This window comes from Macaca nemestrina, chromosome 10 (assembly GCF_043159975.1).
Source record: "Macaca nemestrina isolate mMacNem1 chromosome 10, mMacNem.hap1, whole genome shotgun sequence".
NCBI classification, from domain to species: Eukaryota; Metazoa; Chordata; class Mammalia; order Primates; family Cercopithecidae; genus Macaca; species Macaca nemestrina.
Window position 1 is genome coordinate 10,823,842 of NC_092134.1, and position 12,648 is coordinate 10,836,489.

Sequence of the window (12,648 nt, forward strand, 5' to 3'; positions counted from 1 at the left end):
CTGGGCGACAGAGGGAGACTCCATCTCAAAAAAAGAAAAGAGTGTAATTGGATTGTTTGTAACTCAAAGAATAAGTGCTTGAGAGGATGTGCCCGCCTGTTCTCCATGATGTTCTTATTTCCCACTGCATGCCCATATCAAAACATCTCATGGACCCCATAAATACATGTGCCTGCTATGTACCCCCCAAAAATTGAAAATAGAGAAGATGGGAAACTTAGGAGGTCGTTCTCAGCAGTTTGAGAGGAGGGTTATCCTATAACCCCATTCCTTCAGGATAGCCAAAAGCTTAAACCTGTGTCAGTAAAAAGGACCTAGTTTAAAAAAATAAACCTCCAGCAGTAATTTTTAAATATACTGCATGTACTTGAATTTCATAAGCAAAAAAAAAAAAAAGCTGATTAAAATTTAATATAGCATCCAGTCTATAGAGGAAGTGCTCGCAGCCCAGTCTCCACTCTGTGGTACAATTGATTGTTGCAGCCCCTAAAATCTTAAAAGCATGTGGGCTATTTTTGGAAGTCCTCTGTCAAGGAGAGTAAGGCGGGGAGTCAAGAGTGATCTTTCATTTTAATTTAAGACTCTTTGTGGCTGCATTGCTTCGGTTGAAGAACCATTTGTTTTTAGTGAGACACAGATACCCTATTTCAATAAACCTGAGAGCTTTAATGCCCCATAAATGGTTTAAGAGAATGCTAGAAAGTTCTAGCCAGGACTCAGTGCTGCTTTCCTGTCGGGGAAGAAAGAGAGAGAGAGTGGGCACAGCTGTAACACTTTCTGTCTGAGAGTCAGTTTTTGGTTATTTTTTTTGAGACACAGTCTCACTCTGTTGCCCAGGCTGGAGTGCAGTGGTGGGATCTCTGCTCACTGCAACCTCTGCCTCCAGGGTTCAAGCAATTCTCCTGCCTTAGCCTCCCAAGTAGCTGAGATTACAGGCACACCATACCCAGCTAATTTTTGTATATTTTATTTTATTTTTTATTTTGGGATGGAATCTCACTCTGTTGCCCAGGCTGGAGTGCAGTGGCGTGGTCTTGGCTTACTGCAACCTCTGCCTCCCGAGTTCAAGTGATTCTCTTTCCTCAGCTTCCCGAGTAGCTGGGATTACAGGTTCCTGCCACCATGCCCGGCTAATTTTTGGTATTTTTAGTAGAGATGGGGTTTCACCATGTTGACTAGGCTGGTCTCGAACTCCTGACCTTGTGATCCGCCCGCCTGGGCCTCCCAGAGTGCTGGGATTACAGGTGTGAGACACTGTGCCCGGCCATTTTTGTATATTTTATAGAAACGGGGTTTTGCCCTCTTGACCAGGCTGGTCTCGAACTCCTGACCTCAAGTGATCTGCCCACCTTGGCCTCCCAAAGTGTTGGGATTACAGTTGTGAGCCACTGCACCCAGCCTGAGAGTCAGTATTTATATTATTTATCTAGCCAGCATTTATTTAGTGCCTGCTGTGTGCCAGGCAGTGGGGATAAAAAAAGCAAAGTGGTCTATGACTTTTAGGAGCTCATAAGCTAACAAATGTTGCTTCCTTTGCAGTGAAGATAGACGAGGCCCAACGAGAGATTTTCATATTCTGTTTGTGCCACGCCGTAGCCTGTTGTGCGAACAGCGATTGAAGGATCTGGGAGTCTTGGGATCCTTTATTCACAGGGAGGAGTACAGCTTAGATCTCATTCCATTCGATGGGGATCTCTTATCCATGGAATCAGAGGGTGCGTTCAAAGTAAGTTTGGCATTTCCTTAACTTGAGGCATTAATTTTTGCCCAGTTTCTGAGTGTGAAAGTATCACAGTATTGATTACTGTGAAGCTGAGTCCCATTTTATATGTTTACTGATGCTTCAGATTTTCTATTCAAAAAATTGTTCGTTTTCTTTGCCCATTTTTTTCTCTTTGAGTAATTCTTCGTATATTCTAGATGTTGACCATTATGGGTTATAAAAGCTGCAAGTATCTTCCCAGTCTGTGACTTGTCTTTCAACTTTGTTTTTTGTTGTTGTTTTATTTTATTTTATTTTATTTTGAGATGGAGTCTCGCTCTGTCACCTGGGCTGGAGCGCAGTGGTGTGGTCTCGGCTCACTGGAACCTCCGCCTCCTGGGTTCAAGGGATTCTCCTGCCTCAGCCACCTGAGTAGCTGAGGCGTGTGCCACTATGCCCAGATAATTTTTGTATTTTTAGTACAGATGGGGTTTCACCATGTTGGTTTGCCAGGATGGTCTTGATCTCTTGACCTTGTGATCCGCCCGCCTCGGCCTCCCTAAGTGATGAGATTACAGGCGTGAGCCACTGTACCCGGCTTAACTTTCTGTATAATGTCTTTTATCATGTAGACACTTCCCATTAAAAGTAGTTAAATTTTAAAATAATAGCTTTATTTATTGTAATTCACAATACTGGCTGAGCTAAGTGGCTCATGACTGTAATCCCAGCACTTTAGGAGGCTGAGGCGGGTGGATCACCTGAGATCAGGAGTTTGAGACCAGCCTGGGAAACATGGGGAAACCCCGTCTCTACTAGAAATACAAAAATTAGCCGGGTGTGGTGGTGGGTGCCTGTGGTCCCAGCTACTCAGGAGGCTGAGGCAGGAGAATCACTTGAACCTGGGAGGTGGAGGTTGCAGTGAGCTGAGATCACGCCACTGCACTCCAGCCTGGGCGACAGAGGGAGACACTATCTCAAAAAAAAATAAAAACAGAACCAAAACTCACAATGCCATGAAATTCTCTCCTTTAAGGTGTGAAATTCCAGTGGTTTTTAGTGTATTCACAAAGTTGTGCAACTATCTGCACTATCTAAGTATGGCACATTTTAACTATCCCAAAAAGAATTCCCATGCCCAGTAGCAGTCCTTCCCTATCTGTCCTTCCCCCAGCCTCTGGCAGCCACTAATCTAGTTCAGTCTGTATGAATTCACCTATTCTGGAGTTTTCTTTTTTTCTTTTTTTGAGGTAGAGTCTCACTCTTTTGCCCAGGTTGGAATGCAGTGACATGATCATACCTCACTGCAGCCTTGACCTCCTAGGCTTGAGTGATCTTCCAGCCTCAGCATTTTGAGTAGCTGGAACTACATGCATGTGCCACCACACTTGGCTAACTTTTAAAAATTTTTTTTATTTCTATTTTTATTTTTTGGAGAGACAGCATCTTACTATGTTGTCCAGGCTGGTTTTGAACTTATTCTGGAGATTTCTTAGAAATGAAATCCTGTAATACATATGTGGTCCTTTGTGTCTGGCATCTTCACTTAGTATAATGTTTTCAGGGTTCATCCAGGTTGAAGCCTGTGTGAGGCCTTCATTCCTTCATATTGCTGAATAGTATCCCATTGTAATGATATTATCATTCATCAGTTGATGGACATCTGATGGGTTGTTGCCACTTTCTGGCTGTCACAATACTGCGAATATTGTGAAAAGTTTTTATGTGGATGTATGGTTTCATTTCTCTTAGATATACCTAGGAGTAGAGACTGGGCGTGGTGGCTCACGCCTGTGATCCTAGCACTTTGGGAGGCTGAGGTGGGCGGATCACCTGAGGTTGGGAGTTCGAGACCAGCCTGACCAACATGGAGAAACTCCATCTTTACTGAAAATACAAAATTAGCCGGGCATGGTGGCACATGCCTGTAATCCCAGCTACTTGGGAGGCCAAGACAGGAGAATCGCTTGAACCTGGGAGGTGGAGGTTGCAGTGAGCCGAGATTATACCATTGCACTACAGCCTGGGCAACAAGAGTGAAACTCTGTCTTAAATAAATAAATAAATACACACATGCACACACACACACACCCCTAGGAATAGAATTACTGAGTCACGTGGTAACTCTACATTTAACAATTGGAGGAGCTGCGAAACTTTTGCACTGAAGCTGTACCGTTTGTACTCCTAGCAGCAGTGTGTGAGGGTTCCAGTTGTATATCCCCATGGACGTACTTGTTATTCTGTCTTTTTTTTTTTTTTTGAGACGGATTGTCACTTTGTCACCCAGCCTGGAGTGCAGTGGCGCGATCTCGATCTTGGCACACTGCAACCTCTGCCTCCTGGGCTCAAGCGATTCTCCCGCCTCAGCTTCCTGAGTAGCTGGGATTACAGATATATGATTTCCAAATATTTTCTTTTGTTCTGTGAGTTCTTTTCACTTTCTTGGTGAAATTGGTGTCGTTCAATGCACTAAAGTTTTACATTTTGATGAAGTCCCTTTTATCCTGTTTTCCTCTTGTTACTTGTGCTTTCAGTATCATCTCTGAGAAACCGTTGTCTACCCCAGATCACAAAGATTCACTCTGAGGTTTCCTTCTAAGAGTTTTATAATTTTTTATTTTTTAAAGAGACGGGTCTTTTTTTTTTTTTTTTTTTTTTTTGAGACGGAGTCTCGCTCTGTCGCCCAGGCTGGAGTGCAGTGGCGCGATCTCGGCTCACTGCAAGCTCCACCTCCCGGGTTCACGCCATTCTCCTGCCTCAGCCTCCCGAGTAGCTGGGACTACAGGCGCCCACAACCGTGCCCGGCTAATTTTTTGTATTTTTAGTAGAGATGGGGTTTCACCGTGGTCTCGATCTCCTGACCTTGTGATCCGCCCGCCTCGGCCTCCCAAAGTGCTGGGATTACAGGCGTGAGCCACCGCGCCCGGCAAAGAGACGGGTCTTAACTATGTTGCCCAGGCTGGTCTCAGACTCCTCTGAGCTCAGGCAACCCTCCCACCTCAGCCTCCCAAAGTGCTGGGATTACAGGCATGAGCCACCATGCCCAGCTTATGATTTTCTTACATCTTACGTTTCGGTCTTCAACCCATTTTAAGTTAATTCTGTATATAATGCGAGGTGGGGGTCCAAATTTCGTTTTTTGCACATGGATATGTGTTTGTTCCAGCACTATTTGTTGAAAAACTGTATTTTCCTCATTGAATTGTCTTGGTACCCTTGTCAAAAATCAACTGTTCACAAACGTAAGGGTCTGTTTTTGGTCTTTCAGTTCTCTTCCACTGATCTGTATGTCCGTATGTCCATCCTTATGCCAGTACTACACTGTCTTGATTACAGTAGCTTTGCCATAAGCTTTGAAATCAGAAGTGTGAGTCTTTCATCCTAAGGCAGGTAAATATATCACTTTTGTTCTTTTAGATTGTGCTTTTTGAGTCTTCATAAATCTTCTACTCTGCAGACAAAGAAGGAAATCTTTTTTTTTGTTTTTTTTGAGATGATGTCTCACACTGTCACCCAGACTGGAGTGCAATGGCATGATCTTGGCTCACTGCACCCTTTGCCTCCTGGGTTCAAATAGTTCTCCTGCCTCAGCCTCCTAAGTAACTAGGATTACAAGGCACATGCTGCCATGCCCAGCTAATTTTGTTGTATATTAGTGGAGATGGGGTTTCACCGAGTTGTCCAAGCTGGTCTTGAACTCTTAAGCTTCCACCCATGCCAGCCCGTTTTTTTTTTTTTTTTTTCTTTTTCTTTTCTTTTCTTTTCTTTTTTTTTTTTGAGGCAGAGTCTCACTTTGTTGCCCAGGCTGGAGTGCAGTGGCACAATCTCGACTCACTGCAACCTCCGCCTTCTGGGTTCAAGTGATTATCTTGCCTCAGCCTCCCAAGTAGCTGGGATTATAGGCATCTGCCACCACGCCTGCCTAATTTTTGTATTTTTAGTAGAGACAGGATTTCACCATGTTGCCCAGGCTGATCTCGATATCCTGGCCTCAGATGATCCACCTGCCTTGTCCTCAGAAAGTGCTGGAATTACAGGCGTGAGCCACTGTGCCCAGCCTGAAGCTACTTTTTACCCCAGTTCTCAGACTGCCGCTTATCCCAGAAGCAATCACTATTTCTCTTTTTATTTTTTTGGGGGGGATAGTATATGCAGCTACAGCTCGTAGTATATAATTCCTCTCCACTTTTGTACAAGTAGTAGCATATGACATATACACTTTGGTATGTTGCGTTATTCTCTTAATAATATATCTGAGTCATTTTCTACCACATATGGCAATGCTTGTGTTATTCTCATTTGAAGCTGCATAAAGTTCCATTGTTTGGATGTACCATAATGTATTCAATCAGCCTTCTAGTGGAGGGCACTTTTTTCCTCCCTATGCTGTTGGAGGCCATGCTACCGATAATGAGTCTGTATGTAGGCCCCTCTGCACATGCGCCCTTTGCAGGCTGCCTTTGCCTTGGTCGTTTCTTTTGATATTGCTTCTGGTAGTTTTGGCTGTGTGTATGTTTTTAACATAATCACACTTATCCATGTTTCTTTGATTTATGAGTTTATGATGCTGCTGCTGCTGCTGCTGGTGCTGCTCTGGAGACTAGAACTTTTTTTTTTTAATTGTTTTTGAGACAGATTCTCACTCAGTCACCCAGGCTGGGGTGCAGTGGCATAATCTCAGCTCACCGCAACTTCCACCTCCCCAGTTCAAGCAATTCTCCTGTCTTAGCCATCGAGTAACTGGGATTACAGGCACATGCCACCATGCCCAGCTAATTTTTGTATTTGTAGTAGAGATGGGGTTTCACCATGTTGGCCAGGCTGGTCTCGAACTCCTGACCTCAAGAGATCTGCCCTCCTCGGCCTCCCAAACTGCTGGGATTGCAGGTGTGAGCTGCTGTGCCTGGCCTTTTTTTCTTCTTACCAATAAAATACTTAGAAGGTAGAGACTAGAACTTTAGAGAACCACTGGTATAGTACATAAAATTATTCGAATCATTTTTTTCCCCGTTGTGTTGTTACAGAGATCACCTCGTTAAAAGAGTTAATTTGTTGACAGTTTTCACAAAAGGGGGGGAATGCAACTTATTTAAAAAAATAAAATAGGCCAGGCACAGTGGTTCATGCCTGTAATCCCAGCACTTTGGGAGACCAAGGTGGGAGGATCACTTAAGGCCAGGAGTTCGAGACCAGCCTGGGCAACAGAGTGAGGCCCTGTCTTTACAAAAAATTAGCCAAGCATGGTGATGTGCACCTGTCATTCCAGCTACTCAGGAGGCTGAGGCAGAAGGATCACCTGAGCCCAGGAGGTTGAGGCTGCAGGGAGCTGTGGTCACACCAATGCACTCCTGCCTGGGTAACAGAGTGAGACATGGCCACAGAAAAAAGTGAAAAATAAAAAAGTTAATCTGGGACAGTAGAAGTCAGTGGCACTACCAACTAGTGCTATAACCAGGGGACTTTCTTGGCTTTTTTTTTTTTTTTTTTTTTGTGAGACAGAGTCTCACTCACTCTTGTTGCCCAGGCTGGAGTGCAGTGGCGCAATCTCGGCTCACTGCAACCTCCGCCTCCCAGGTTCAAGCGATTCTCCTGCCTCAACTTCCCAAGTAGTTGGAATTAGGTGCCCACCACCACACCTGGCTAATTTTTTGTATTTTTAGGAGAGACAGAGTGTCACCATGTTGGCCAGGCTGGTCTCGAACTCCTGACCTTATGATCCTCTCGCCTCAGCCTTCCAAAGTGCTGGGATTACAGGCGTGGGCCACGGCGCCCAACCCTCTTGGCTCTTTTGTACCCTGTTCCCTAGTGGTTTGCTTACACTAAATCCCATCTGATGGTAATACAGATTTCCCTCTAACATTTTATAGGAAAATTTCAGTATACCAAAAAATTGAATTGTACGGTGAATACCCATCTATCTACCACTTATCTTCTGCATTAACAGTTTTCTGTATGTGCTTTATCACATACCTGTGATGGTATACCCATTTTTTATTAATCCATATTTGTGTATTTAATGGGAATTGGTAGCAGCCGAAGCAAACTCTCTTGGAGTGACAGAATCTGTGCAGAGGAGAAATAACCTGTTTATGTTACTTATGATTTGTAAGGAAGGGCAGAACTATTTTCTTTTTTTTTTTCTTGAAACTGAGTTTCACTCTGTTTCTGCCGCCTAGGCTGGAGTGCGTTGGTGCCATCTCTCACTGCAGCCTCCACCTCCTGGGTTCAAGTGATTCTCCTGCCTCAACCTCCTGAGTAGCTGGGACTATAGACGCCCGCCACCATGTCAGCTAATTTTTTGTGTTTTTAATAGAGACAGGGTTACACCATGTGTCCCAGGCTGGTCTTGAACTCCTGACCTCAGGTAATCCACCACCTCAGCCTCCCAAAGTGCTGGGATTACAGGCCTGAGCCACTATGCCTGGCCAGAACTATTTTCTACTGAGAATTTCAAGTCTTTGGCTTTGTACATTCACCTAAGATGCTGTTTAGAAAGAAAGGATTTTGAAGCCAGGCGCGGTGGCTCACGCCTGTAATCCCAGCACTTTGGGAGGCCGAGACGGGCAGATCACGAGGTCAGGATATCGAGACCATCCTAGCTAACACGGTAAACCCCATCTCTACTAGAAATACAAAAAATTAGCCAGGTGCAGTGGCGGGTGCCTCTAGTCCCAGCTTCTCGGGAGGCTGAGGCAGGAGAATGGCGTGAACCCGGGAGGCAGCAGAGCTTTCAGTGAGCCGAGATCGCGCCACTGCACTCCAGCCTGGGTGACAGAGCGAGACTCCGTCTCAAAAAAAACAAAAAAAAGAAAGAAAGAAAGAAAGGATTTTGGCCTGACATGGTGGCTCATACCTGTAATTCCAGTACTTTGGGAGGCTGAGGTGGGCAGATCACCTGAGGTCAGGAGTTTGAGACCAGCCTGGGCAACATAGCAAAACCCCATTTCTACTAAAAATAAAAAAATGAATAAATAAAAATTAGCTGGGTGTGGTGGTGCATGCCTGTAATCCTAGCTACTTGGCAGACTGAGGCAGGAGAATCACTTGAGCCAGGAGGCAGAGGTTGCAGTAAGCCGAGATCGCACCACTGTACGCCAGCCTGGGCAATAGAGCGAGACCCTATCTCAACAACAACAACGAAAAAAAAAGGCGGGGGGTTTGGGGGAGTTGGAAGAAGTGGCAGAAAAAAAAAAAAGAAAGGACTTTATCTGGATGGTAAAGCTAAGAGCTTTACCTAAGAGCCTAATTTTAAAGTCAACTCCAAGTTTTGACGGAGATGACATAATCGTATTTCTGTGATTTTCAATACTGAGCACAACTTGGTGGTTTCCTGGCTTCAGGAGGCACATCTAGATCTCTGTGTTTTGAGTTACGGTTGTGATCATCTATGTCATTGCTCTGTGTAAAATGTGAGAATTAGAGTTCTGCCCAGTTGAATGCTCAATAGCATTGCTTAAGGTACTGTGGTCTTTATTCGCATATATAAAAATCAGCATATATAAAATCTGCCTCTTTTATGCAAGCTGCAAGGTATTCTGTTGTGTGGGTGTGTGAGACTTTGGGGTTAAAAAAAAAAAAATGTGCATTTAAATGTTAAGGTTACTGAGCTGGGTGTGGTGGCACTTTGGAAGGCCGAGGCAGACAGATCATCTGAGGTTAGGAGTTTGAGACCAGCCTGGGCAACATAGTAAAACCCCATCTCTACTAAAAATACAAAAAATTAGCCAGGCATGGTGGTGGGCGCCTATGATCCCAGCTACTCAGGAGGCTGAGACAGGAGAATCGCTTGAACTCGGGAAGTGGAGGTTGTAGTGAGCTGAGGTTGCCCCACTGCACTCCAGCCTGGGCGATAGAGCAAGACTCTGTCTCAAAAAAAAAACAAAAAACAAAAAAACCCACAAGATTAAAATCTGTTGCTAACTTTTACATCTTTTAAAAAATATTGTAAAAGAGCTGTCTTTGTAGTAGTACAACTTTAAAAAATTAAGTAAAATATGAATGCTATTTGGAGGGGAGTTCCTTAATGTCTTTTTTTTTGAGACAGAATCTTGCTTTATGCCCAGGCTGGAGTGCAGTGGCATAATCTTGGCTCACTGCAACCTCCACCTCCCGGATTCAAGTGATTCTCCTGTCTCAGCCTCCTGAGTAGCTGGGATTACAGGCACACGCCACCACGCCCAGCTAATTTTTGTATTTTTAGTAGAGACAGGGTTTCACCATGTTGGTCAGGCTGGTCTCGAACTCCCAACCTCATGATCTACCCCCCCTCGGCCTCCCAAAGTGCAGGGATTAGAGGCATGAGCCACTGTGCCTGGCCCTTAATGTCTTTTGCCCTTGGATGTTCATCTGATCTGGAGCTTTAAGTAGTTTTGCCAAAAAGTGTGTCTTTTGACATTCTCTTTTTTTTTTTTTTTTTTTTTGAGACAGAGTCTCGCTCTGTCACCCAGGCTGGAGTGCAGTGGCCGGATCTCAGCTCACTGCAAGCTCCGCCTCCCGGGTTTACGCCATTCTCCTGCCTCAGCCTCCCGAGTAGTTGGGACTACAGGCGCCCGCCACCTCACCCGGCTAGTTTTTTGTATTTCTTAATAGAGACGGGGTTTCACCGTGTTAGCCAGGATGGTCTCGATCTCCTGACCTCGTGATCCGCCCGTCTCGGCCTCCCAAAGTGCTGGGATTACAGGCTTGAGCCACCGCGCCCGGCCGTCTTTTGACATTCTCAATGATGGTCTGCCATATTCTGGGAAGTGTTAAAATACACCACACTCGAAAGAGTAGTCTGGCAACACTTTCAATAATAACCAAATGCTCCCCACCATGTCTGCCATCCTTCCTCCCTGGGGCAGAGGGCCTGCCAAGTGACAACCACGTTCTCTCTTCCTCAGGACCTGGACCCTCAGGGCCCTCTCATTTCTGGCTGTGGACAGCAGGGACATGTTGGGTTGGTAGGGGTGGAGGGAATTGATAAAATGTACCGTATTGACTTATGAGTGGATAATGGTTGTAAAAAACCCAAATCATTCCATATAAAAGCTAACTGTTAGGCCGGGCGCGGTGGCTCACGCCTGTAATCCCAGCACTTTAGGAGGCCGAGACGGGCAGATCACGAGGTCAGGAGATCGAGACCATCCTGGCTAACATGGTGAAACCCCATCTCTACTAAAAATACAAAAATTAGCTGGGCGCGGTGGCGGGCGCCTGTAGTCCCAGCTACATGGGAGGCTGAGGCAGGAGAATGGCGTGAACCTGGGAGGCGGAGCTTGCAGTGAGCCAAGATTGCGCCACTGCACTCCAGCCTGGGCGACAGAGCGAGACTCCGTCTCAAAAACAAAAGAAAAAAAAAAGCTAACTGCTATTGAGCATTTGCTATATGTTTCAGGTACTGCGATCAAATGCTTTACATGTATTTTTCTCATGTAATCCTTGCCCTATGTGGACTATACTCCCTTCTACATATGAATAAATTGAGGCACAGAGAGATTCTCTAACTGGCCCAGGGCACAGCTAGTAAGTGACATAGCTGGGTTCAGAACAAGGCAACCTGAGTCTAGAATCTGTGCTTTGATCCACCTGTATCAAAAGTGACCGCTTCCCTCCTCTCACTTCGCAGGTGGGTTTTTTCTCTCTCTCCGTCTTTTTTTCTTTTTTTTTTTTAAAGGGGTAGGGTCTTGCTCTGTTGCCCAGAGGGGAGTGTGGCAGTGCGATCATAGCTCACTACAGCCTCAAACCCCTGGGCTCTGGTGATCCTCCTGCCTTATCCTCCTGAGTAGCTCGGATACAGATGCGTACCACTATCCTTGGCTAATTTAATTTTGTGTAGATACAGGGTCTCACTATGTTGCCCAGGCTGGTCTCAAACTCCAAAGCTCAAGCGATCCTCCTGTCTTGGCCTCCCAAAGTGCTGGGGTTACAGCCATGCATCTAGCCTTCCCAGGTGGTTTTTTTGTTTTGTTTTTTTTTTTTGAGACTGAGTCTGGCTCTGTCGCTTAGGCTGGAGTGCAGTGGCCGGATCTCAGCTCACTGCAAGCTCCGCCTCCCGGGTTTACGCCATTCTCCTGCCTCAGCCTCCCGAGTAGCTGGGACCACAGGCGCCCGCCACTTCACCCGGCTAGTTTTTTTTTTGTATTTTTTAGTAGAGATGGGGTTTCACCGTGTTAGCCAGGATGGTCTCGATCTCCTGACCTTGTGATCCGCCCGTCTCGGCCTCCCAAAGTGCTGGGATTACAGGCTTGAGCCACCGCGCCCGGCCCCCAGGTGGTTTTGTGTGTATTTGGAGGTCCTTTTTTCAGTGCAAATATATATATTTTTTATAAAATGAGATCATACTCAAGAGATTGTGGCCTTCAGTTGTCAGGTGTCATGAAAATCTGCCTCATCCTTTGTAAAAACAATGAAGTATTCTCTCCTGTGGTCCTTTGTATTTCTCGGTAATTAGCATGTGGCTCTCCCAGCATGTCCTGCCAGAGTTTACTCTCACCAGTGAATGGGAACCCATCGTTCAGTGTAAGTCTGTATTCTTCCGTCTTTTATTTAAGAGCTTATTCAGAAGAGCTGGCATGCTGGGTGAACAGTTTCTCCCAGAAGCCCCGGCTCTGCCCAGGAGAGGTGCTTCTAGGGCTGCATCCACCCTGGGGCTGCCAGCCTCAGGGCCTGGTCTGACAGGCAGCAGTTTTGGAAAATGAACTTGAGTTCCCAATTTTCCTGGCACAGTGTGAAATAACTGGAAATGATTTTATTGTCTGTTGGTGCACCCCAGCCCCAGGAACAGAGATGGACCCCTGGGAGGCCCCCATGGCCTGGCAGTAATTGGCCTTTCCCCTCACAGGAGTGCTACCTGGAGGGTGACCAGACAAGCCTGTACCATGCAGCCAAGGGGCTGATGACCCTGCAAGCTCTGTACGGAACGATCCCCCAGATCTTTGGGAAAGGAGAATGCGCTCGGGTAA

The 12,648-nt window shown here is 45.8% G+C and overlaps 1 protein-coding gene across 3 annotated transcripts in view; it reads left to right on the forward strand.

Moving 5' to 3' along the window:
- LOC105495462 (VPS33A core subunit of CORVET and HOPS complexes) overlaps window positions 1–12,648 on the forward strand; it is a 35,403-nt gene that overhangs the window by 3,631 nt on the left and 19,124 nt on the right. For all 3 annotated transcript variants that reach the window (XM_071070912.1, XM_071070914.1, XM_071070913.1), the window contains exons 4-5: window positions 1,540–1,726; window positions 12,528–12,644. In XM_071070912.1, coding sequence (XP_070927013.1) covers window positions 1,540–1,726; window positions 12,528–12,644 — 304 coding nt within the window. The remainder of the gene's footprint in view (window positions 1–1,539; window positions 1,727–12,527; window positions 12,645–12,648) is intronic.